At 40.2% G+C, this 24476-nt stretch overlaps 1 protein-coding gene across 12 annotated transcripts in view; it reads right to left on the minus strand.

Moving 5' to 3' along the window:
* The window catches only part of Foxp1 (forkhead box P1), a 588512-nt gene that overhangs the window by 14513 nt on the left and 549523 nt on the right, over positions 1–24476 (minus strand). For 10 of the 12 annotated variants that reach the window (XM_023713292.1, XM_023713291.1, XM_023713289.1 and 7 more), the window contains 5 exons: positions 24449–24476; positions 12486–12569; positions 2822–3023; positions 2637–2716; positions 1931–2032 (listed from right to left, as the gene is read on the minus strand). The exon at positions 24449–24476 is cut by the window's right edge and continues 60 nt beyond it. In XM_023713292.1, the coding sequence (XP_023569060.1) occupies positions 1931–2032; positions 2637–2716; positions 2822–3023; positions 12486–12569; positions 24449–24476 (496 nt within the window). The remainder of the gene's footprint in view (positions 1–1930; positions 2033–2636; positions 2717–2821; positions 3024–12485; positions 12570–24448) is intronic. The other 2 variants (XM_023713297.1, XM_004629500.3) reach the window with 1 other exon arrangement.

A 24476-nucleotide genomic window follows, 5' to 3' on the forward strand; every position in this document is an offset into this window, starting at 1 on the left:
AGTTTTGTCTTTAGGACTTCATATTAGTAGAAAGTAACTAAAAATCAAGAACTTTCAAAAAAGATGTGTGGGATCTTCTCATTAATAATTTTAAAGTGGGCATTGCATCTTTTGTCTGAGGCCACAGTATCAGCAAGGACACACAGAGAAAATTATATGTATTTATGAATCATTAATTACCTCATGTAGGGCTGTTTACATTGATGACACTTTTGCCTGCATTTTGTAATTTTGAAAAAAGAAAGTTGCATCTGAAAAGCTGACATTAAATTTATATTCATAACTGGTGATTATTATTATTATTTTAATGTGTTTGGTCGTTACAGGGGCTCACTACGCAGCTTAGACTCACAGTGGTCCTCCCGTTTTCAGCCTCCCCAGCGCTGGGAGTATAGGTGTCACTGCACCTGGACTCTGTGGCCAGTCTGGCCAACCCTGGGGGCAGGACTGGCATGGTAGGTGGTGCTGGGTTCAAACCTGGCAGGCGCTTTAGTCTGCTGAGTGATCTTGCTGGCTCTGACTGGTGATTATTTTTAAATTTGATCATTTGGTTTTTATAAAAGACAATCTGAAGAAAATGTTTATTTTATTCTTCTGTTTCCTACATTTTTAAAGGCATCTGTAGCTAAAGAGCCTGTGTATTTTATCCTCCAAGGCAAGGTGAAGAAAGTTGTAAGATTGTGAACATAGATTTTCTTCAGGGGCCTTGTGCCAATGACTTAAACCTCTGGTTACATTACTTCTCTTTTCTCTGCAGTACTGAGCACTGAGTCTAGGGCCTTTGTATTGAGTTACATGCCCAGCTTTTCTTTATTTTGAGGCAGGGTCTTACTACATTGTTCCAGCTGGGCTCAAAATTCTGATCCTCTTGCCTCCACCTCCCAAAATGCTACATTACAGGTGTGTGGCACCATACCTAGCTATCTTTTCTTTTAAAATGCTCAGCATAAAGATAATAGAGGAAATGCTTTTTTTTTTTCTCCCATATGAAATTTAAGTACTAGCAAGGAAGGAATTTATTTCAATTAAAGTAAGTTTTCCTTGTATCCTATAATAAATCTCTATCATGTTTGGACTAATGACATGTGGAAATCCTAAAATATTTGTATTAAAGGTGTCTAAATGTTTTGAACTGCAGGGATCAGTACTCCAGGTAGTAAAAAATAGAAATGCGTATGCCTATGTACATGTGCCCTCTTTTACAAGCAAGAAAAACAGACAATAGAACCAACTGCTGAGCTGAGAATGAGCAACATCACATGACCCCCAGTACTGTTGGGGGACATCTAACGGAGCTATGGAATTTGACCTGGTTGATACCAAATGGCATTATAATACAGCTCCATGACTTAGAAATACTTTTCTTCCTTAGGTTATCTATGACACCTCTGAGGGACAATCCCTTGACTAAAACACTGTGTTGTCTTGTAAAAAGTTTCCATTTACAGCACTAGTATCTGGATTGCACAGTTTTTTCTGCTAATTGGATTGATTCGCTTTTATCCAATGAGTAAAAATTCAGTTTGGTAATTTCTCTGGGTTGCTAATGGTGAAAAAACAGGTTGCCTTTGCCTCTCCGCAAGTGTTGGGTATGGTTAAACACCCAACAGAATGAGCTCTGCACAAGCAATGGGACAACCTCAGCATGAGGGCAAGTGCCATCACCTTCTTTCTACAGATTCTGGTTGGGGAGAGAGAGCTCCCCTGGCTGGCCCAGCCACACACCTGCTGCAAGTATGATGGGCATTTTTCCTCTTAGCATCTCAACCACAATGGAACTTGCTTCCCAATCAAATAAACTGGGTAACTGGGTGTACTGAAACAATACAAACAAAACTTTCTTATAGCCAGGTAACTGGGATTTATCAACAACTACTTCTGCCTTATAAAAGTCAAAATCCAAGGTTAAGAGAGACTTGAGAGAGCGTACCTTCCATGTAGCTGCATTGCGTCGGAAGTAAGCAAACATTCGTGTGAACCAGTTATAGATTTCATTTAGTGTTAGCTGCTTTTCTGGTGATTCAAGAATGGCCTGTAAATAATTTTTTTTTTTTAATCAGAAGATAATTTATGACCGATTCAGCAGAATCATCATTATACAGTTTCTTAAAAATATAAAATAACTATGATTCAGAGCTAAATCCTAAGAAAGATTTCATAAAATGATCTAAGATTAATGGTTGTATTTAACAGTTCAATAGCAAAACTCAAAATGGAATTATCTAATTGTTTTGAGTTTTTATTTCTGTTTCTGTACAGAAATATTAATTTATTAGTCATTCATAAAGCAGAATCAAAGAGAAATGCAAAACATTTCACTAGCTGATTAAAGCTCAGTAATTATTTAGAGCTCAGATTAATTCTAGGGATCAGAGATTACTGTAGCTTGTGATAATTGACTTGCCATCTTTAAACAGGCTCATTTTCACTGTTGTGTGAAATGAATTTCCTAATAATCACATCGTATTGTAATACTTAATCAAAAGCAATTATGTTATATATTGCAGTTTTAGAAAACCTTATAGAAAAGGTTTTAGCATGCTTGCATACTAAACGATTTTAAATCTATTTCATCAATATAATATATCCTTGTACAAGTATACCTTTTGCTATAATTCACATAGTTATTTACTTACCTGCCTAATTAAAGATGCATATGTAAATGGTGGTCTAACTTCTGCGTTCTTATAAAATTCTTGGTTCTGCGCAATATCTGCTAAATAAGAATCATTGTCCTATTAATTATCATGTTTTTGAAAAAGGGCTGATGTGCAACAATTGCATGTTACAGTTCTACATGAGGCAAAAATGGAGCAGCTACCTGAAGAAATGGGCACGTTGTATTTGTCTGAGTACCGCCTGCGGATGGGGCCCACCGTGTGCATGCTGGTGGTGGTGATGACAGAGGGGCCCTGGGTGACAGGAGTCAGGGGGGCAGTGGGGGTCGTTGGAGTATGAGGTAAGCTCTGTGGAGAAGCCTCCGATGCAGACTTGGAGAGGGTGACGCTTGATACCAGATTGAGCTGTGAGGAAAAGAACATGGCTTAAAAGACCTTCAGAGAAACAAAGCGACCAAGAAGGCACCCCATATCCAGCAGGCATGGTTCACAGGATGCCTGGCTAGCATCATTTCTCTCAGCAGACAAGTTTATAAACAATTCACTTAGGTTTGGTGTAAGCTGTCTCTTGCTCTGCACTCTTTTCTTTTCCATGAGATAGGTATTTTCCAAAGACTGCCAAATGGATGTTTACAGATGCTAAAAGGGATTATCCAGTGGAGTGAGTCTGAGAAATCCTTGGTCAAGACATTTCTTTAATCATATACCCCTTTCATAACCTCAGAATCCTCAGCAGCACCAGAGAGGAATGATGCTGGACTGAAGACCACGTGGGATATCAAGGTACAGACCTGAGCTGTTCAAAAGAACTTTCCACCACCGCCAGCCCAGCTGAGCGGTGGTGTTTATTCACTTTTTCTAAAATTAGTTTCTGTTTAATTTTAATGGATTTACATTTAAATGGCCCCATGTGGCCAGGAGCTGCCAAGCTGGCCAGCAGGAGGATGGGCTCCTCAGCTCCATCATGAACCTTCATGCATGTGGGGCCCACTGCAGATGTCTGGCCTAGGCTCATACTGAAGACTGGCCCTCAGCCAGAAAACCATCATTTATTTCTGTCAAATGGCCGACACTAATCTTTAAAAGCTTTATGTGCAATGGTTATTAAACTCTATCAAATAAAGGACTAGTATCTATTAATTTAAAAAGTACATGGCCTATGAAAGATTCAGAACTATAAGATTTCAGTTGATATTTTTTCTTTCAAGTTTCAAATGGTTCCATGAAAATGAAATAATCTACTGATTTGAGTAAGGAAGTGAATTATTATTTATTTGAAATAGCATAGAAGAAAATGAATAGCTTTTCTGATTTACTGTATGTCTTACCTTCATCTTATAGTGCTACTCTTAGAAATACTAGGAGGGACAATCCTTTTCCAAAATTTATTGGAACTGAATTACTATTGTGTAAGTTCAGCAATGAAAACTTCATGGTTTCTAGCATATTTATTACCATTTTAGAAAATTGCTCAGAAACAGAGCCTTTCCTCAATCTAAGGGATCCATGTAAAGCATCTTGGTAACACTTTCTCAAACCAGGTTTCAACTCACCATATATGGTAAGTCTTTTTCAGCATAGTTAAAAGTCAATCCTAAACACAAGGCATTACTTGTGAAAGGTATTAAAAAGGAGTATCGTATGAGATCCTAATAAAAGCACACAATAAAAGAAAGTTCTGGAATATTGAGAATACACAACTCTTATACTCCAGTAATGAGAAAGGCCATGAGAATCCTCTCTGTCTGTTATGTTAGGGGGGTTCCAAGGGATGAAAAGAAAGATCCCCTACGGCTTAAGAAAAATGCAAACCTGAGCCAAATGCTGGGCCTGCATATTTAGTTGCGAGCGTTCTAGTCTCAGCTTGAAAGGTTGACTCAGCAAACCACAGATCCCCTGGCCCGAGAGCTCAAGAAGTCACAGAAATGGTGTATCACTTAGCACTGTCTCCACTGCCCAGCAAGCTGGGAAGATGGTGAGCAGCCATCTCTACCCCACTAGAAACCCGACCTGGCGAGCAACACTTGCAAACCAAGTACTAACAGTTTAGAGCAGCAGCCTGGGGACAGGGCAGAGCTGACAGGTCAATGGAGCAAGGTTGGGGCTGACCCTTCCTCGCCTCAGGCCTAAATGGCTGATCAGGTCCAAGAACAGTATGTATCAGCATCTGCTGGAGCAGAGGGTCAAGGAAATTAGTGCACAAAGCTCATAAATGCACAGCTCTTAGAATTCAGATGCTGCTGAGTCAGAGAGTATTTCAGGGCACTTCAGAAAACACATAGAAAGCTTTTACAAAAATGTTTTAGAACACCTGCCTCTGTATGGTTTCAATGATTAACACAACTTCACCACTAATGTTCCTCATATTTGACAGAGAAGGAAACTGAGGCTTGTCCACATTTCTAAAGAGCACCAAAACTCAACCCACCTATTCAAAGGGTCCTAGACACAGTATAATCTCTTTATTCCTAGTTAATGGGAAAAAAAACCCCCACCAGTTTTACTTTTTTCTTATGGTCACTTTGGAAAAGACTCAATGTGTAGCTTTCATGCCTGCCTATAAATGGCATTCAATAACAGTCCTGAGAGCCATAATGTGGCTAGTCCTCTGATGCAGAAAACAGGAATAAGTGCACAGCTCCTGTCCTGAGTGCTCACCATTGGAAAGCACACACTGGCCTAAGGTAAGCGTTCCCACACACCATACAATTCTAGGGAAAGAGTCTACTTCTCGGCTTCTGTTTTTAGCTGAAGACTATTACCGTAAAAACAGATCATGACTTTCTTTAAAACATAACAAAAGTTATGAACACAAATGTCCTTAAGATATTTTAGGGACACATATTCATTTTCAGTTTTGTGGCGAAGATCACCACGTCCAACTGAGCTCTACTTTAGCGGTCACAAATCAACACTCATGTAAACCTTCAGCAAGTGCAAGCCCCTCTCTCTGGCTGCTCACGCCTAAGAATAGATCAGTTCCACTGACAAGTCATCAAATGCAAAAATAATTTGATCCTTGAAGCCTCTGCAAGGTTTTAATACTTGGATCATTTCTACCAGCGCAGCTGACAAAGAAAAAATAAAATCCATCCAGGTTAGCAAAATCCATGAAGAAAGAGACACAGGCCAAATTTTCTGGGTGTATCTGAATATAGGTGGCAAGGAGAAATAAACAGTGCCAGGAGAGAGCAGAGAGGGTTTACCAGCCTTGACAAATGACACCGCGATTCGCACCCACTGCTAGGCTGTCTCTAATAAGCCACAGAGGAAGCAGCGAATCTCAGCTAATTACCAGATAAAAATGTATTGTAAGGACTCTAATTAGGAGACGCGGATGGAGGTGATCTAATGATTAAATGCTGCATCCGAGTGACCCCACCATCAATGTGCAGTGGTGCAAGATGTCACTGGAATATTTTGTAGAAACAGTAATTTTATTTCAAGGAGGAGAGGCAGTAATATTTGTAATGATGGCTATGAGGTAAACTAATTAGAAGACAGTTCCTAGAGGAAGAGGGTGGCTGAGAGCAGCTGTGGCCATTCCAAAAGCAAGTGCCAAGTCTCCATAGAGGAGTTGCAGTCAAGTGGAAAATTTCTGCCTGACCTCTGCCCTTGCTATTAATTTGCAGGAAAACTAATGACACATATACATATTCCCACAAAATTGTTCTAATTGCTAATTTGCCAAAGGAGCCCAGATTCCAAATTAAACATGACTATAGCCTGTGAGGGAAGGAAGAACAAAAAGCTGTAAACTCCAAATAGACAGTGCTTTGCCACGCAAGAATATTTGAAGGCTGAACCAACAAGTTAATGAAATGTCAACCTTGTCAGCTGTTGTAGAAGTTTCCTAACTTTTAAACTTTTGTCTGATGATCACATGCTTGTCAGGGGCAGAAACCGTCATGGCAAGGGAGAGAGAAGACGGAGGCTGAAGAGGAAGCATTCCAAACAGGCTCTGCTCAAACCAACCCAACTCTTTCACTTAAGGGCCCTCGGAGAAAAGCGGACCACAAAGAAAATTAACCACAAGACAGCAGAAGGGCAAGTCAGGAACAATGTGGGTTCTGCTGTAATCTTGAAATATTCATCTTAATTGTAAACTATTAAATCTTATTATCATCATCAATTAGAAATGAAAGCACCTGTGTTTCACGTTTCTGATTGTAGTTAAGGTTTTAAAAAAGATAATTTTTTTCCGGGGCATGGAGCAGGAAAGGATTGGACAGGGAGGGTTTCTTTTCCTGATGGAAAGCCTATTTTTCTTATTGTGTTCATTTTCTATTTAAAAAGAAGTTGCTATGTTTAGAAAAGTTGGTAACTCTGATTATTTTCTACATGGCAAGTTTCCATCATGTGGTGATTTCGGCAAAGATAATCTCTTTGAAACTCTGGCCAAAAGTTAAAATCTTGTGTCACTTAATATTGCTGTATGGTTTTAAAAAATGCTCTTAAGGACTGTTTTTTCTTCCATTTAGTTATAGAGGGTATCTCCTGGACACTTTGCCATCAAAATGATCCCAACCCTATCAACTATCCAATATTGTACTCAGTCCTGTTCTTAAAAAATTAATCTGCAGTTTTTCAACAACAACCTCCTCTCCAATGTAGATGAGTCACTCACATTTAAAAAAATAAACAAATGGCTGATGTAAACCCCAGACAGAAACAGCCTTGTTGTGAGTATTCCCATAAGAACCAGTTTTTTGTTTTTGTTTGTGCTCTTGCCTCACATGAAAACAGATTATGAGAACAAAAGACAAACCTGAAACCAAAACACTAAAGCCAGGGCTGCACAGTAGGGACTTTCAGGCTCACAGAACTGGTTTTTCTGCTATGAATTTTACCGGCCCAAGCCACTCATGTCTGCTCAGGTCCAGCAGAATCACAGAGTGCCCAGCAGCTGCATTTCTGGGCTTGAATAACTGAATCCAGAGATGACCGTGGTGTTGGACCTTGGGGAAGGCAGCACAGCAGGTGGCAGCTGGAGGCCCTGTTGGAAGCTCTGGCTTTCCTTCCCTGCCTTAGCCTGGCTGGGATATGGGATGCTCAAAAGGCAGCACTAAACAAGATAAAGCCATACTGATACCAGAAACAATAAAACCTGAGTTGAGGGAGGAGTGACTTCACAAAAAACAGTCCACAACACACCCTCCGTGTGCTGCACTTAAGCATCCTTTTTTATATCCAGTTGTTATTTCCCCAACTCTACAGCAAGACCCCAGCAGCCTACACTGTTAGCCACTGCTAGAAGAGTAAACTGGCCCTTTTTGCAAAGGGGGGGCACACAGTGTTTTTCTAGAAGTCCTTTCAAAGCATTTCTTATTGCCAAGGTTAGAGTACCAGATAATGTGTAAAAATGAAAATCTAACTATTGCATTTCATTCCAAAAGTGCTTTATGGTATTTTAATAAAGAAAGCTCTACTACCTACACTAAATCTGAAACAGTGTGGTTTCTCTAGGGGTGAAGAATGGTTCTCTGATGTGCAGGAATACCCTAAAGCCCAGCAAATCTCCCATGTTCTCATGCATTATAAAACAAGCTTTACAGTGCTCTCCTGACATCATGATAGTGAACACGCTTTTATAGCAATCTTTAACAACTTAATAAAGTCCTAACAGATATGTTTCTTGTGTTGTCTATGAGTTTTGCCTCTTCCTCCCAGGAAATACCTTCTTAGCAGCTCCACCTTGGGGTAAGCATGGACAACAGTAGCCTCCAAGCAGCACACTATGAGCAGAGCTAACTACTCTGATACTCTTACTGCTGTTGAGAAAAAATTTCAGTCGTTTTCATTATTATTTTGTGTTTTTTCTTTGCTTCTTTTACCATCAAAAGGAAAGAACCTTTCAAAGCATGCCAAGTTGGCCACTCTAAACCTAAGCCAAGGCACCCAAATGCTAGAACTTAACAGCTGCCCTGTGGTATTTCCATGCAGGGTTCAGCCTTAACAACATTAAGAAGAGTTTCCCTCAGGTGACGTGATGTTGGCTGTTCCTTTCCTTCCTCCACACTAACTCTCATTCTCCTCTTTTCTTTCCAGCTCCCATCCTCAGAGACTCAAAGACATGAGCACCCACTGCTCATCACAAGAGAGATCTAGGAAGCTCGTTTCTTACCATGTCTTCCTATTCACCTTCTGGATCGCAGCAGAGACATCACTTTTCCAAAGAAGTCCTTGCTAACCCTGTTTGCCAGTTCACTGACCCTACTCACACACAGCACAATCCAGGCCTTGACAGTGTGTAAAAGTAGTTATTTGTTAGCTTCCTTCACAAGACACCAAACACCTCACTGGCAAGGTCAAGCCTTTCTCATCTGACAACTCACTGCTCAGTATACTACGTGCCCAATAAATACTGTGGACAGGCTATAATGGTACTTTGGTTCATGAATTTAATTCATTCCATGATTGTGAAGAAGATGGCTGTGTTCATGTTTGTGTGGGAAAGATGACCACCATAGTGTTCATCTCCTGATGCACAGTTTGCAAACATAGAACAAAACATTTGTGAATCAAACTGTTTGCAAACCTGAGAGCTCATGAACCAAGCTGCCACTGAAATAACCTACACTTTGAGACCTGGCTTTAATTCTGAGGTTCTTCATACAGGATGGCAGCAGAAGACAGGTTACTGAAGGGGCTTGAGGGACCCATGCTTCTCTCCTGTGTGCAACAAGCTAAGCTCAGCTCAGCACCTATGACCTGGGGCACTGTACTGAGATAAGCACATCTTTCAATCTATCTAGCTGTAGAGATGAACTCCACAATGGGACCCAAAAAATACATCTTGGAGCTGACTGAAGAACAATCCAAGAACATGCTGGCAGCCTCTCTGATGCAGTGAAGTGGGGATGAGTTGGACAACTGGCTACAACAAATGACACTTACTAACCAAATGGTATTTAGTGAAGGGCAACATTTACAGCAGAGCGTTTTATCACTTAGTGACTAAGAATTTTTAAATAAACACAAAGTTCCTCTTAAACAGAAATGGAAAAAGGAAACAACTTCATAAACTTACTAGAATGGTTATAATATGAAAGTCCCCATCTATGGTTAGATTTGAATCTCAGTGACTGCTTGTTTCAAGTCAGACTCTAGAAGGATATTGATGCAAACATACATGAGGTATTCTATCAGCCAGGGTGGGATAAATTAATTTCAGGCTGTAGTAAATATTTTGTACATTAGGATCAGTCACCAGATAGCTCTGGGTCCCTAAAGTTGAAAGCACCAAGCATTGGCAGTTCATGTGTGCCTTTTCTTTCTCTCTTCTTTTTTTTTTTTTCCTTTTTTTGGCAAGGAAGCAAAAATTTATGAAAAACATTACATGTCTATCTTTTATAATTAATTTTCCAATGCCTCACCTATACAAATTTTAATAATTCTTGATTTATAAGATGGTATCTATAATAAAATTTTCTATTTTCCAATAAATGAAAAGAAGGCAGGTTCATTCCAACAACAGAGTGTCACACAATATCTGCTTGTCAGGCACCAATTTTTACTTCTTACATGTAAGTTAAAGGATAAGGAATTTATAATGCTGCCTGTGAAGGGAACCACTTTTCATACACAAATGTGATCTTTTTTTTCAAAGGGTAATACAACAGTACATTTACATAAACTAATCCAAACAATCTATGTATTTGACAATGGCAAACCTCACACAGACGGCCTATTGTTGGTTTACATCTTGGAGTTCTTTATATTGGCTTGTAGCGCTGCTCTAGCTGTCAAAGGTTTGACTTGGACTCTAAATAAATGGTTATAGAAGTGCTGTGCAGCGATATTGGACTTCTTTGCAAAAGAAAACCTGCTGTGTATGAATTCAAAAGCTATTAATTTTTCAGTCAAAAATATTCGTGCCTATTTCTTTTAATAAAGAAATACTGTGCTGAGCTACTAAGAGATAATGTTGACTAGTGGAAGAGAATTTTCAATAGAGCAGTTAAAAATAAATTTAGTAGGAGGTCCCCTTCAAAGTTATAATTTTCTAGAATGTAAAACATTTTTTTATACTAATCAAGACAAACCTTCCTTCCCTGCTCATTTCTCCCCAGCTGCTTTTCCTGTTTACTGGTTGCTTAGCCCTGATCCACATGGACATTTGGTGACGGTCTTCTTGCAGCGTGGTGTGGCCCTGCCAACTAACACCCAGGCCTCCTGCTAGCTGGTCACCCGTGGGGACTATTGCTCCACTTTTTCAGAGATAGCTCTCCTCTTACTGAGGAGCACCACGATCTAAAATAAGTCTATTACTAAGTGCTCAGGCCAGCCGTGGTCCTATCACTGTTGCTCTTTATCCATGGAGGACAGGAGATAATCTCATCTTCTCCCTCACTCCTAGGTATAAAAGTTCAAAGCCTTCATCCTGGGGAAAATAGTTTGACTAAAGCCATCTGAAGACATGGAGAGTCCCAAGGCTCTCAGAGCAGTTGGGACAGACTATGCCTGTTTAGAAGACAGCCAACTCATTTCAGGTCTCACCAGTAGGGTTTGCTGAATCCATGTTCTGCCACGTACCCTCCTTCAAAGGATTGGAAGGAAAAGCATAGTTGATGACTGATTGATTCCTCAATATGGGAAGACCTAACTCCCTTTTTATTTCTCCTTTCTTTTTGGTAGCCTACTCCTTCAATCTTAGCCATTTACTGTGAAATACATGGAAACTAAGGACTCTTTCCTAGTAAAAATGGATGCGCGAACTGTTTAATGATTTTATGTCCTGTATCTCAGTAATGTGTTCTGTTTCAGACATTAATTTTGTCTGCCAACTGCAACTTGGCAGGCTACCATATTTGCTGGGTTAATAGTCTGACTCCGTTTTATTTCTATCACCATAAATCATACATATATGGGTGTGTGTTTGCTTTATTTATAGAAAAAAATCAGTCAAAACAGATAAACCAATACTTTGCTATTATGCTGCATCATTGCATATTGATTAAAATTGCTGGTACTAACTATAGATTGTCAACGCTCAATTAATTTTCACACAGTGACTCCCAGCAAAATCAAATAAAAGCAGTGTACCTTTAAATTTTACAAATCTTAAAATCAAGGAGCAAAGCACTGTCTCCATTTTGAATAATCAGTTTAAGCTACTAAGAAATTTTTAGAAACAGAAGCATATGAGAGACGCAATGGCAAACAGGATCAATTCATTACAAGGCGTGAGGTCTCAGGCAGCACTGAGGATCTCAACACCATTCTTCTGCTCTGGGATGAACTGGCTATGCTGGGATGGCATATTTCAAAGTTCAGTGCAAGGAAATAAGGCAAGAAAATGGAGACACTCTAAAAGTAGAAGGTAATCTCAATGTACTATATTTGATATCCTAACTCTGGAAGAGTAATTTTTCACTTCAAAAGCCTTAGAACCACTAGCTGGTCCTCTTCACTTAGCCTGTCACAGTCCGACTGGTGGGCTTCCTCTGTCTTTTGACTGTTACAGTTCAGCGAGACCAATCCTTGCTCCTTTTCTCCTGCAATGCTGTCTCTCAGCTTGCTAGGCCAAAATGCCTTTTTCTCCTGTCATCATGGTCTGGTTAACTTCTCCACATTCCTGCTTTTGAGAATGACTGTCTTTTTCCACAGGGTTCCCACAAAATACTTTAGAACCTCTGTTTAATACCACTCTGTTTCAAAGAAGAGCTGCTTCCTTAGATTTCATGGGTGAGCATCATGTATGGGTCACGCTATGTGTCCCCAAACGCCTAGCTCACTGCGACAGTTAATAGAACTGAAGGCCTCTGACACTTACATTAGTCAATGGAACTGTTCTCCTCCCCATGCTGGCACGGGAAACATAGAATGAGGACCGTAAGTTTTGCTACTTGGTGGAGCATTACTTACGGGCTGAGGGGCAGCTTTGGGTTCTGTGGACTTCACATGCAGATGGGTCATCATGGCTTGCAGCCGCTCTTTGTCTTTTGCAAGCTAGTAGGAAGAAAAGGCTTTGTTACCTTTTTGAATAGATATAAGACTGTTTTAATGATTACTCCATATTAGACATATTCCAAACAACTACGCCATCACAGCACATGACAAAATCATTTTCACTGCTTGTTTCTGAAATCTACAGGACCACTGTCAAACTCCCAAGTAACTGGAGGAAGCATTGTAAGTTTCTCAACACAAGATGCATTAGACTTTAACTGGGATATTCTAGACCTGCTGGCACCAAGAAGCCACATGGAGCATGGACAGCTAAAGACAAATGTGAATCATGCTTATTAACCATCCTCATTCACAAGGAAGCCAAAGGAAAAGGAGGTAGGCAGCTAAAACTCATAAATTTATCTGTTGTGGTTGTGGAACAATTCCTAGACAGATGGACACATCTGTGCAAAATTAGCTTCAACTCTTTATGGTTAAGTACAGATTCAGACAATGGTGGCAGGTGACACTGGAAGAAAGGAACAGGGCTAGAAAGGCTGATGGGGTCCTATCTTCAAATGAATACAAAATAAGCTTATTCATTTATTCAGTATTTAAGGACATGTTATGTGCTAGCCTAATATTAACAATTTACATATCTTTATAAAATTATCTTCTGATGTCACAGATGAGTCTATTGGAAGTACACGGCAAGCATTCACTACTTATTGGATAGTTATACCTTTTACATTTAATTCACACTACTAAATATGATGATAATTTTGGTAACTGAGAACAGTTGGACATAGATGACATGCACTGATTTTTGTAAAAGAAGTAGAAAATACATCCACAAAAGATAAAGATACATTTAACAGAGCAACTATGTGATTGAGAGAAAAATGCAGATGAGATTAATGAGACAGACAGACAACACAAGAATGAATGAATATATAGTTTTATTTCAGAACATTTGTTTTAGGGAGAGACTTATTGTATGTCACACCATCTACCTTAAATCCTTTAAGCAAATTTAGGAGGTATAAAGATATCGCAAAACTGACCATGCTTGATTTTTAAAACAAAGTTATTTTCTGAGGTGATAGGGACTGAAGAACTGGAGCAAGGCAGAAGAAAAGAGAAAGGGACCAAGAGAGGTGAGAAAAGGCTTTCAGCGTGTCCTGACTAGATGACTCAGTCTCAAGCCATATCACATTAGATTTTTTTTTAATTTTCTTTTATTCCCTTGTGGTTCAGGGAGAAATAAATTAAGAAGAAAAAAGCCTTACAGTGTTAGCATTTATCTTTCAACAAACAGGAAATGAAAATGATACCACATTAGGAGCCACTTGATGTTCTTTGCTAAGTTATTGAACAGCCAAAGTAAAAGGCTCTCTGAGCACAGAATGCTAAAGGAATCCAGTTTTCCAAAGTGGCCCCATTAGAACAATTGAAATGTTGGGAACGACACTTCTACAGTTACTCATTTTTCCATTAAGTGATCTCTAAGATTTTGATGTTAAAACTAAAATATTTATTTTAAAAAGTTTAGTTTTAAACTTGTCATGGAGGGAATTAAGGCATACAGGTTGCTCTTTTCAAAAGCAAGAAGTAGCCTGTCCTGTTGAACACGACAAATTAAAGGGAGAGAGGTGTTATTTACTGAAGAGACTGCTGAATATTAATTATGACTTAATTTGGGGGCAAGCATTGTTGGTGCAGCAGTTACAGAGACCAAGCCTAGTAAGAGGAAAACCCCAATTCCCAGCTCTGTATTTGATCCTTCTCTGTATCTCATTCCAGCTCAGCTTATGCTGCTGAGCTACATCCTCAGTCCCTAACGTCCCAGAGAATCCACTCCACCATCCGATCTCTGCCTTTGTAGAAGTAGACTGAGGTTCCATACAGATGCAAAAATTTTGTTGTTTGGCTGGTATAAACTGACAAGTAATGTATTTTTGGATGAGGTTTTGATAATCAACTTTAGCCCTGATATAAGTTCTTTTTCTTTTTTTAACAGTTATAGAAAGAAACATTCCAGGTTCATTTTCTCCAAAGCAAAAGGAGAAACACACCTTTTGAAATATTGCCTTCTTTCTTAGCTCTCTTGCCTCTACAGCACTCACTGGTCCTTCAGAAAGCTTCCCTGCTCTTTGTTACCTGTTAACGCCATCCCTCCATGAGCTCACTATCCCCAACAACTTCTCCAGCTCCCTTTCATTGCTGCAACATGAGAACACATGTGCATTCTATCAGTAAGCGTAGGGGCGGCTGCAGCTCAGGTGGTGAAGCACTTGCCTGGCATCCATAAAGTCCTAGGTTCAATTCCCGGCAACACAAACAAATAAACAAAAAATAATATAAATGACATGTATGTTTTGGGGCTGGGCTATAGCTCAGTTGGCAAACATATTCCAGTGTGCCCTCTTAAACTGTACATCCCATTAAGAGCAAACAAAAAGTAGTTGAGCAATACACTCCAAAGATCAACCAACAATTTGGTTGGCAAATTTCAGTTTTTCAAAAGATGTTGCAATATCAAAAGAGAAAAGCTTCTAGAGAGGGCATGGAATGAGTCTGTGCCAAACAGGAGCTAACAGTGGGCTACACAATGGGGGCTGTGGGTGCAGAGGTTACTGAATTTAACTAAAGAGTCTGTGTGCTGGTTCTCTCAAAGCACAGCTGAACAGAGATGGTGAAGAATGTGCGCCCAGTACTTGCACTGTGCTGAATTCGAATTCTGGCCAGGTGATCCAAATATTGCGATAGCTCTTCACTGTCCTTCTAATTATGGAGTGATCATCTCTGAGCTCTTAAGGCTTGTCCTGAAGATGAGCTAGGCACAGACCAGGCCCAACACAGTGACCGGTGCTTCATTGATGCTAAAAAAATATTTACTTTCTCTTTTAAAGAGATGTATAGTCAATATAGTCTAGACTGGTTGTGTGAATGTTTAGAATGTGGACTAACATTACAGGGATTCAGTGGAGTCTGCAGTTGGGGTAACTAGGAAGAGAAATAATTTCCTACTTGCAAGAAGCAAACTGAACAGAAAACACAGGAAAGACCAAGGCTGATTTTTATAGATTTATCTCTTTGGTTCTGACTGTTTCTTCTTTTCACTCTAGGAAAATGCTTTCTCTTCTTTGGCTGGTACAGGTCATCCCCTCTTTTATTAGCCATGTCCCCAAATTAGATTTTAAGACTGGCTGGGCTTTCGAAGACGGGGTCTTGCGTATTGCTCCAGACCCATGATGACTGCCAAAGGCTAGGAGTTCCATCTAACAGTGTCAGAGACAGAAACTATGGAGATTAAACTCATTCTTTTAGCAGAGAAAAGGGAACATGGTTTTAGGTTCATTTAACACCTTCATTTTACAAGTTTGTCTTCATTTTACAAGTTTGTCAGAAGGACTAAGCATTTTAAGGCCAATCTGGCCAATTCTCCCTCATGAAAAACAGAACGCTGCAGAAATACATAAAAAGTTTTGCATGAAAAATGCTACAATTATTAAGAGTGCATACAAAGATGGACCAAGCTTTCTTTCTGCTGAAGACTACTGTAGCTATTTCAAGTCCCAAGCACTAAGCTCATGTTTTATTGCTGAGAAAACTGAGGATCCTAAGATTAATGTTTCTTAGGTCATGGAGCTGAGGAAGGGGCAAAGACTGGGACATTTCTTGTATGATGTTTTCCCACACTACATGATTATAAGGATTGCCTGGTATAGTAACTAAGAAGCACGGACTTTGTCTTGGCCCCTCACCCCACGTGGACCTACTGAGGCAGGGCCTTGGGGTAGGAGCCAGGGGATGTGGTTTTAACAGGGCTAATGTTAGTAATGGGAAAGTCTGGATAATTCTGGTGTCATGATGACCTCCACTAAGCTGAAGACTCACTTGGATCTGTTCAGCAGCTCTCCACAGGAAGGATCTAGAAGCAGGTGTTTTTAATATTAGAGTCCAAGGGCCAGCAAAATAGCTCAACAGACTAAGCAACTGCTTAGGCAAGCGCAGGGACTGGGGTTCATCCCTGGCACCATATGCCATGCCGACCCTGCCCTTGGGCTCAGTGAACCAGCAACCAGGACCAGATGTTCCAAGCCTATAATCCCAGCGTTGGGGAGGCTGAAAACAGGAGGACTGCTACAAGTCCGAGCTGCATGGTGAGATCCTGTGCCAAATATGTAAAAAAGAAATAGTAATAATAGAGTCCAAGTGTCCAAGTGAAAGACACCTGGACACTGCTCTGAGGAGACACTACTCTGTCATTAACTGATTATGCCTGAAGCAGTGGCTTTATAGGCTTCCTCGAGAGCTTTATATACAGTGATTATCCAAACAAGTTAACCTAATTTAGACAGAGTGTATGCAGTTACTTAAGAGTAAAATCAGCTATGCTGGTCTCCAAAAGTGGGTATGATCAGAAGAAAATTATACAAAGCAGTAGTTACAATGAGGAGTGCAACTCATTCTTCTACTGAACTGAGCATTTACCAAACAGTTATTCTTTTCTCGCTTTATTAACCTATGGTAATCCTCATGCCTTCCAAACTCAGCACCACTAAACACGTGTGAAGATTTCTTTACCATCAACTACAGCACTGAGGTGGTGGGCAACCTATAGCTCATTTCATCCCAATCAAAGCATTTCCTTACTTTTATTGTGCTGACACCATCTTAACATTCCTCCCATGTTATTATTAAAGACTCTCTTGACATTTAAAGCAGACACACACTAATACTCAGTCATAGTCTAGGAATTCTAATGCTTTCAGAGTTGGGCAGGATTTTGTATTATGAAAAATAAGTGTCTTGGTTTTCAAAAGAGGACATGGAAGTGAGACACGTAGACATGTTCTCTCTTCTTTTCCCTGGCTCCAGTCACAACACACTAGCAACACTAGGCCACAATGATGCTAGGACCTTGCTGTCCCCAACATGCTCTGAACTAACTCTGAGCTCTGCTCTGTGGCAAGAGGGTCTGTGAGGTCACTGGTGTGAAAAAGTGTCCTGAGCACTGCCTTGAATGGGGTTAGAAAGGTTCAAAGGAGGATATATTACAGATAATATTTTTGCAAAAGTCTAGGAAGCTGGTGTGATTACAAATAGCATCGCTAATGGTAGAGTAATCACATGCAAAGTCCATGCAGTAATTGATTTGTGTTAGGATTAATGTCTCCCTCTGCTATTGAAACTTGTGCACTTTTCTCCCTGTTGACATTTTCTTAGAGCTTACAGTTCCTGCTGTTGATGATTTAGAAAACTTCAGAGAGTTCCCAAAGTCACTGGGCTCAAGTCTTGCTGGCTGTCAAGGACTGCTTAGGAGAGCGCTGGGGGTGGGGAGAGAAAGGGATAAATGGTCCCACAAGCTGGGTAACTCATGGAAACAAGCATAGAACCCACAAGGCCTCGCTGGCCTCTGCACAAAACTCTAAGGGGAGGAGGAGGAGAACGGGTTACAACCGCTGGGCAGCCTTCTGAGCCCAGCCTACTACTCAACACTGGCAGACAACTGCAGCTACTTTGTAAACTACAGTGTCTTCCTACATCAGATGAGATCAGTATAAATTTCTTTTATTCTAGGAAGCCCCAGGATACTAACGGTCATTATAGAGGTGTTACCTTTTTTTTTTTTTTTTTTAAAAAAAAAAGAAGAAACATTATATTACACATGCACATTAGATGTAAGACAGACTGATTCTGAAAAGTTACTTTATAAAAGTGACTCTGAGAATCCAGGATAGAGGGTAACAGCTGATCAAATAGAGATGGTAATGATTTGACAAAATTAGGAATGTGAAGCAACTGGGACATATAGTAGAAACTCAATAAAGTGTTTTTTGAGATACTGTGTGAACTCTTTTCAAGAATAATCTGGGGCATGCACCAGCTATCTCCCATAGCCAGTGGCCTGACCAAGTCACACCACTGTACCCAGGACCTTTTTATACTTTCAAACTAAAAATCCCCAACTCTTGGGAATTTCCTCACTCCCAGGCAAGCAAACTGAATGCTGGCCACCCTGGTGAACATAAAGATGAATTTTAAAAAGAAAAATGTATTCTCTATCTATCCTCTCCCCTGTCCCACAGCAGGAACAAAATTTCAAGTGGCTTCCTTGCCAACACCTCTTCCTACGGTCACCTTCACTGGGCCCTGTCTCTCTTAAAAACTCTACGTGGTGGGGCAGTAGAGGCTCTGTGGTCTGCCTTGCCTACACAGCAGCACTGTGCTGGAGGACAGACAGGTCACTTAATCCAAAGTTTTGATGAAAATTGGTGTTTCTTCAACAGTGACTAACTGGAGTACAACTACTAATAACAGAAGCCACACACCACTTTCTGTCATCCTTTCCAGCAGTGGCAAGTCCCCTTCAGTTGGGTGATTTCTCTTGCTTTCACTCTCTTGAGTTCACACAGTATCTCAAAAAACACTTTATTGAGGTCCTACTATATGTCCCAGGTGCTTCACGTTCCTAATTTTATCAAATCATTACCATCTCTATTTGATTATTACCCTCTATCCTGGGTTCTCTGAGTCACTTTTATAAAGTAATTTTTCAGAATCAGTCTGTCTTACATTTCGAAAGCCTTTAGGTAGAAAAGTCTTCAGGTGGAGGAAGCCTGTCCTGAACCTTGTGCCTCTGACCCATGCAGAAAATGGATTATTTTCAAAACAATTTTCTCATTCAAAAGGTATTATTTACCAAGGAGGACATATGGCAATTTGGCTATGTTTGTTTCATGGTCACAAAAACAGCTAAACACCCATCTATGTTGTCACAAAAACACACCCATATCACCAATGTCCTACACTTTCTGAGATAAATTCTAGCAGATGTTTTCTTGTCTGCTAAACTGGATGGTTTTCCTCTCCTCCATGACAGAATTATGACCCAACCACTGTGACATTTTTGCATTATCTCATCCATAGCCTGAAAGTTGAGGCTTGTAAATATATCCCCACCTGGGGGAACCCAGGTGAATGGGATTAATACAAATTGAGACCCTGAAGCCCATGGCCAGTGGACAGTGAGTGAGCCACCCACACAGTAGCTCAGTGTGCTACTACTACCTGGGCTGTAGCATGGGAGGGGAGAAGACCTCACACTCCCAAGTATTCGAGGATCCCGTGCCTGCATTCCTCTGTCCTGGTGGCTAGGGGGTTCTTTGTGGGATGAAGTGGGAGTTATAGACATTTCATGATCTACATAAGATCATAGAGGGGTAATTTTGCTCACCTCCAATTCTAATTAGTTCTGTGTACATCATGTCAGAGGAATCTGTCAGAAGAGACTTAACATTTTAACAGATGAAATCTTAAAATGTGTCCCCTGACCTTCAAAAGCCATGTTCCTGAGCCAAACAATTTCTCTGGTGTCTGTCTTGCTGCAAAGTGACCATGGTGCCCTACAAGGAGCTCACATGACTTCTCAGGGGCTACAGGGTAAGGCTCTGAGGAAACAGTGGGGCCTGACCTTCATCTTGTTCACTGGTAAAACACCAAGAAATGACAGCTGTCTTTATACTAGTAAAATACAGTAAGGAATGCCACATAGGATACCAACTGGATGGCTGATCCCTCTTCCTTCTCAATGAGACCAGGAAAAGGCTGAAGTGAAAGTGGAATTAACCATTCCCTGCTTCCTGACGCTGCAGGTAAGCAGTCCACTGCTAAAAAACAAGCCAAAACTCAAGTGATTTTATACCACCAAACAAAAAATTCAAAAATACAGATATGTTGCTTTTCATAATTAAGTCTATTCTAACGTCAGTTTTGTGAATCCAGTCATAAATACAAGGGGACAAGGCAGCTCTCAGGCACAGTACTGACAACATAGGACTATGAGTTCACTATCCAACATCTTGATTTCTGCCTGCCTGACATCTCACCACTAGAGTCCTCCTGGCTTTTACATCTGATTCAAGGAGAGTTATACAGTCTTATATCAACAGCTCTAGGAAGGGAAACATCTTTAGCTACTATCCCCTAAGGCCAGCAGTGTTGTTTTTTAAATTTTTATTGTACCTAATTCCTCAGGGTGGTATCACAAGAGACTTCTGTTCTGGGTCAGAGGAAGTTACTAAGCTTCGCATACAAAGGGACTGCAGAGGTGCCCAGAATACCACTCAGTACATTCACCAGCTCTGGTCATGTCTGAAGCTGATGCGCCCTCTGAAGTCTCCTGCTGAGTCCTTTCATCATGACATATGAAGCCTTTGCTGAAGCATGCTCTAGTACCCAGGCTAATCAAGTATGACTTTGGGAGTCTGGATGCTGGGAGACGTATCCTCCCACTCTAACACAGTTATTATCTTTGGGGGATTATTCAAACCTTAACTGTTTGTTACTGTGTTACTTGGTGGTGTGAACATTTTTCCACTTCAAGTGAATCAATGGCAATTTTGTAAAGTACTTTGAGTACTTTGAGACACTAGGATGTTTAGATATTTCTTGGACTGGGAAATACCTTTTTTAGGGAAAAAGTAGCCCTCAGACTAGTCATGTTCAAGACCATTTACTTTAGGTAGGTCCTTCCTGGTCTGTGGATGAAAAAACTTGGGAGACAGCCTCTGGGAAATGGATGTCCGGGCATACGCATGTTAGTATTCATGCTGGTACAGGTACCTGATTACCTCACCTTCTCAGGTTCTATGGGCATCAAGATCCTTCAGTAATAAAACGGTTTCAGATGCATGAAATGGCAAATGTAACAGTACAAACACAAAAATGTTGAATCTCACAGAAACAGGAAGTCTACAAGGAATGAGCTTTGAGTATAACTGTACCTTGTTCCAAGTGTCCCCAGATACTAGGCCTAAAATCTAAAGACTCCGAAAGCTTCGTAAGACCTACTGTGAGCTCTGTACAATGGCAAGATTCTTCACATACTAAAAACTATGGACATTTTCTTATCATTATGCCTGATTGAGTAAGGTGATTCAATAACTCTTCTGTTTTCGTTCAGCTCCTTTCTAGTAATGAAACCCTCTTTTGAATAAGTTTCTGATATTTTTTGTTTAAGACAAGGTCTTTGTGTAATCCAGGCTGACTTAAACTCACTCTGTAGCCCAGGTTGGCCTGGAACTTGAGATCCTCTTGCCTCAGTCCCAACTGCTGGGTTAATAGGAGTGCAACACCATTTCTGAGCCAAGTTTTTTAGAACCCACTGGCATAAGCTAATATCATCCAATGAATAGATACTTCTGCTGAAAAATTATTTTGTACTACTCTTCCTTCTAGAATATAAGAAACGGGAGGGCAGCCCTACCAGTTCTCATCACCACTATATTCTGTGGAGGTATTTGCATGGTTCTTATTACAGAAAGGCTCCTGGTAAATTTTGCTAAACGAGTAAGATGAATACCTAAGTGACTGACCAACTTCCCATGATCCCCAAGATCGGCAAGTACTTGGCATAGGAAGCTGTTGGTAGGGCAGTGTAAGTTCCTACACAGTTTTAGATAACCATGTGTAAGAAAGAGGATGTATGCTGGGGAGGGCTGCTGAAGTTTAGGTAACCAGGGACCCTAGGAAATAAGCAGCTAATCACGTAATCCATACTGTTTTCTCTTTTGACCTCTCTTGACCAGTGCTTGCTTAGCAAACTTCTGTGGAAGCCACAGAATAAATATGTTCAGTGTTTTAGGCCATATGGCTTCCACTGCAGTTATCTGACTTTGCTATTGCATCTTACAAGCAGCTACAGATCATCTGTAAACGAATGGGCAGGGGCATGGCTTTGTTCCAATGAAACTGGCACTGAAAATCAAATCTCAACTGATTTTCACCATGAAATACTCTTCTTTTGTTTAAATGCTTTTTTCTTGTCCTCTAACCATTTAAAATGTCAAAACTTTTCAGCTTGTGAGGGTAGGCCTGTACTCTATAGTTTGATAAGCACTATGGTATCAGTCTAGCAACTCTTTCAAGCTGTGAGGGAATGGAACCTGTCAGAATTAGCCTGCCCCTTCTTCCATTAAAGCAAACTCTCAAGCAAAATAGATTATTGGAATAGTTACCCCAGGTAACTGTTACACCATAACATCCAGCCAGGACAATTTACTTCTATTTCAAGTTGAAAAACCTGCCTTCAGTTTGACTTAAGATTGAAAGAAATCTATGATAACATGAAATCTGCAAATGATCAAAGAATACGCTTATCAGTGTGTACCACTTCTAGGTCACATGACCAAATGACCAGAGTAAAGTTGTTAGGGAACAATAACTTTCCTTAAGATGGATCACCCCTTTCTCTTTGTGGAGGGTCAAGAGTAATTAATAAAACATATTAGGTTCCTAAGTAACAATGGCCCAACATTCAAATGCCACTGCAAAAACCAGACTACCTCTGATAATTTACTTCAGACTGTCATTAATTCTATCACTAAATGCAGAAAAAGGTCACTATAAAATTCACCATCATCAAAATCCAAGTAATAAGAGTTATAGTTTATTCTGTAGAATCTAGTTTGTAAAAAGGCCTTACTGTGCTTTTAAACATACTTGAGGGTAGGATAAGTCTACTATTTCTTTTTCTCTATCAACATACTAAATTTAAAGATGTTTCCAAAGACATTAAAAAATCAGAAGGTTTATGATGTGCACTTTACTTGTATACTGTTCTAGTAAGTTTGAATTTGTCGTGTGAACCAAAAGTACTAACTAGCTTGAGAAAATGACTTTTGAGAAAAATCCTCCTAAAAAATACAATTTGTCATATAAGATGATAACTAATTTTAAAAAAATCCTTTCTATCCTGAAAAGTCACAACAAAAAGTTTAAGTGTGTTTGGGCTGATTTTTCTCTGCAACTATTTGAAGCTGTAAATGACTTAACTCAGTAAAATTCCAAATGTAATTATCTTCTGTACTTAGCCTACGGCTCTCCATATATCTCAGCATTGCTGTCTCGCATACAAAATAAGCTTTCGATGGCTGGTCCCCGTGTAATGTACAGCACTGTTTTAATTTCCCCTGGTCGGTTCACCTCTTGCCTACACTGCACCAGGCAGAGGAGACGGCGCAGTGAGTCATCAAGCACTCAGAAGCCTTCTGGAACTGGGCTGCATAAATGGGGTTTGCCAGGTCAGGCTTTTGCAACTGTACATTTTAATAATTTCCATTTCTGACCCAATTTTTACTTTCAGAAACTAATTTTCTATTAATTATATGAAGAATGGATTAGTGTTAATATATGGTGGTTCACCAACAAGTTGTACTGTACCAAGAGGTAGAAACCATGTTAAAAATCTGCACAAGTTTATCCAACATACTTCAGAGGACTTCCAAATACTTTTGTCTGTACTTACACATATACAGCATATTTGTGCACATGCTATGTATTATATAGGTACATATTTGTATGTATGATATGTGCAGTGAACTCTCATATCATCCTTAGTGATGGAGAAAAATGGGAACACAAAAAATGAGGAATAAATCCTCCTATCACTTCCATTGTGGCTTTGGAACACGTTTTGTGTGTGCTCACTCGCCCGTCCTGGTCACATGCTCCCGTCCTCGCTCCATTCACGTGCATTTTCATTCAGTCTCTCCCCAGCTTATCTTCTGAGCTCCAGTTTAACAATATTAGCACCTTCAGGGGTTTGCACCAGCAACAAATAATCAGAAAGTTCAAAAGCAAAGAGAGAATGGAGGGAAAGCAAGGGAAAGACAGGACTGCTTGAGGTGGGCACTGAGTGCCAGCTGCGGACACATTACTATGACTTCCAGAGACATCCGTGCATCAGTTTCAAAGAGAGGACGGAAGCTGAACTGACCCCCAGAAAGTAAAAATTAAGCATTAAAAAGGACAACAACAAGCTTTTGACTTTCCATTCAAGAATGAGTACACAGGAACTCATTACAGAACACTACAGAAATGGCAGAAGTTGAGGAAGACTGAGGCAATATTAAAAATAAATATGGCTTTACCTGGAGCTCTAACTGCTGTACAACCTGC

Source organism: Octodon degus, unplaced genomic scaffold (assembly GCF_000260255.1).
Source record: "Octodon degus isolate 3935 unplaced genomic scaffold, OctDeg1.0 scaffold00030, whole genome shotgun sequence".
NCBI classification, from domain to species: domain Eukaryota; kingdom Metazoa; phylum Chordata; class Mammalia; order Rodentia; family Octodontidae; genus Octodon; species Octodon degus.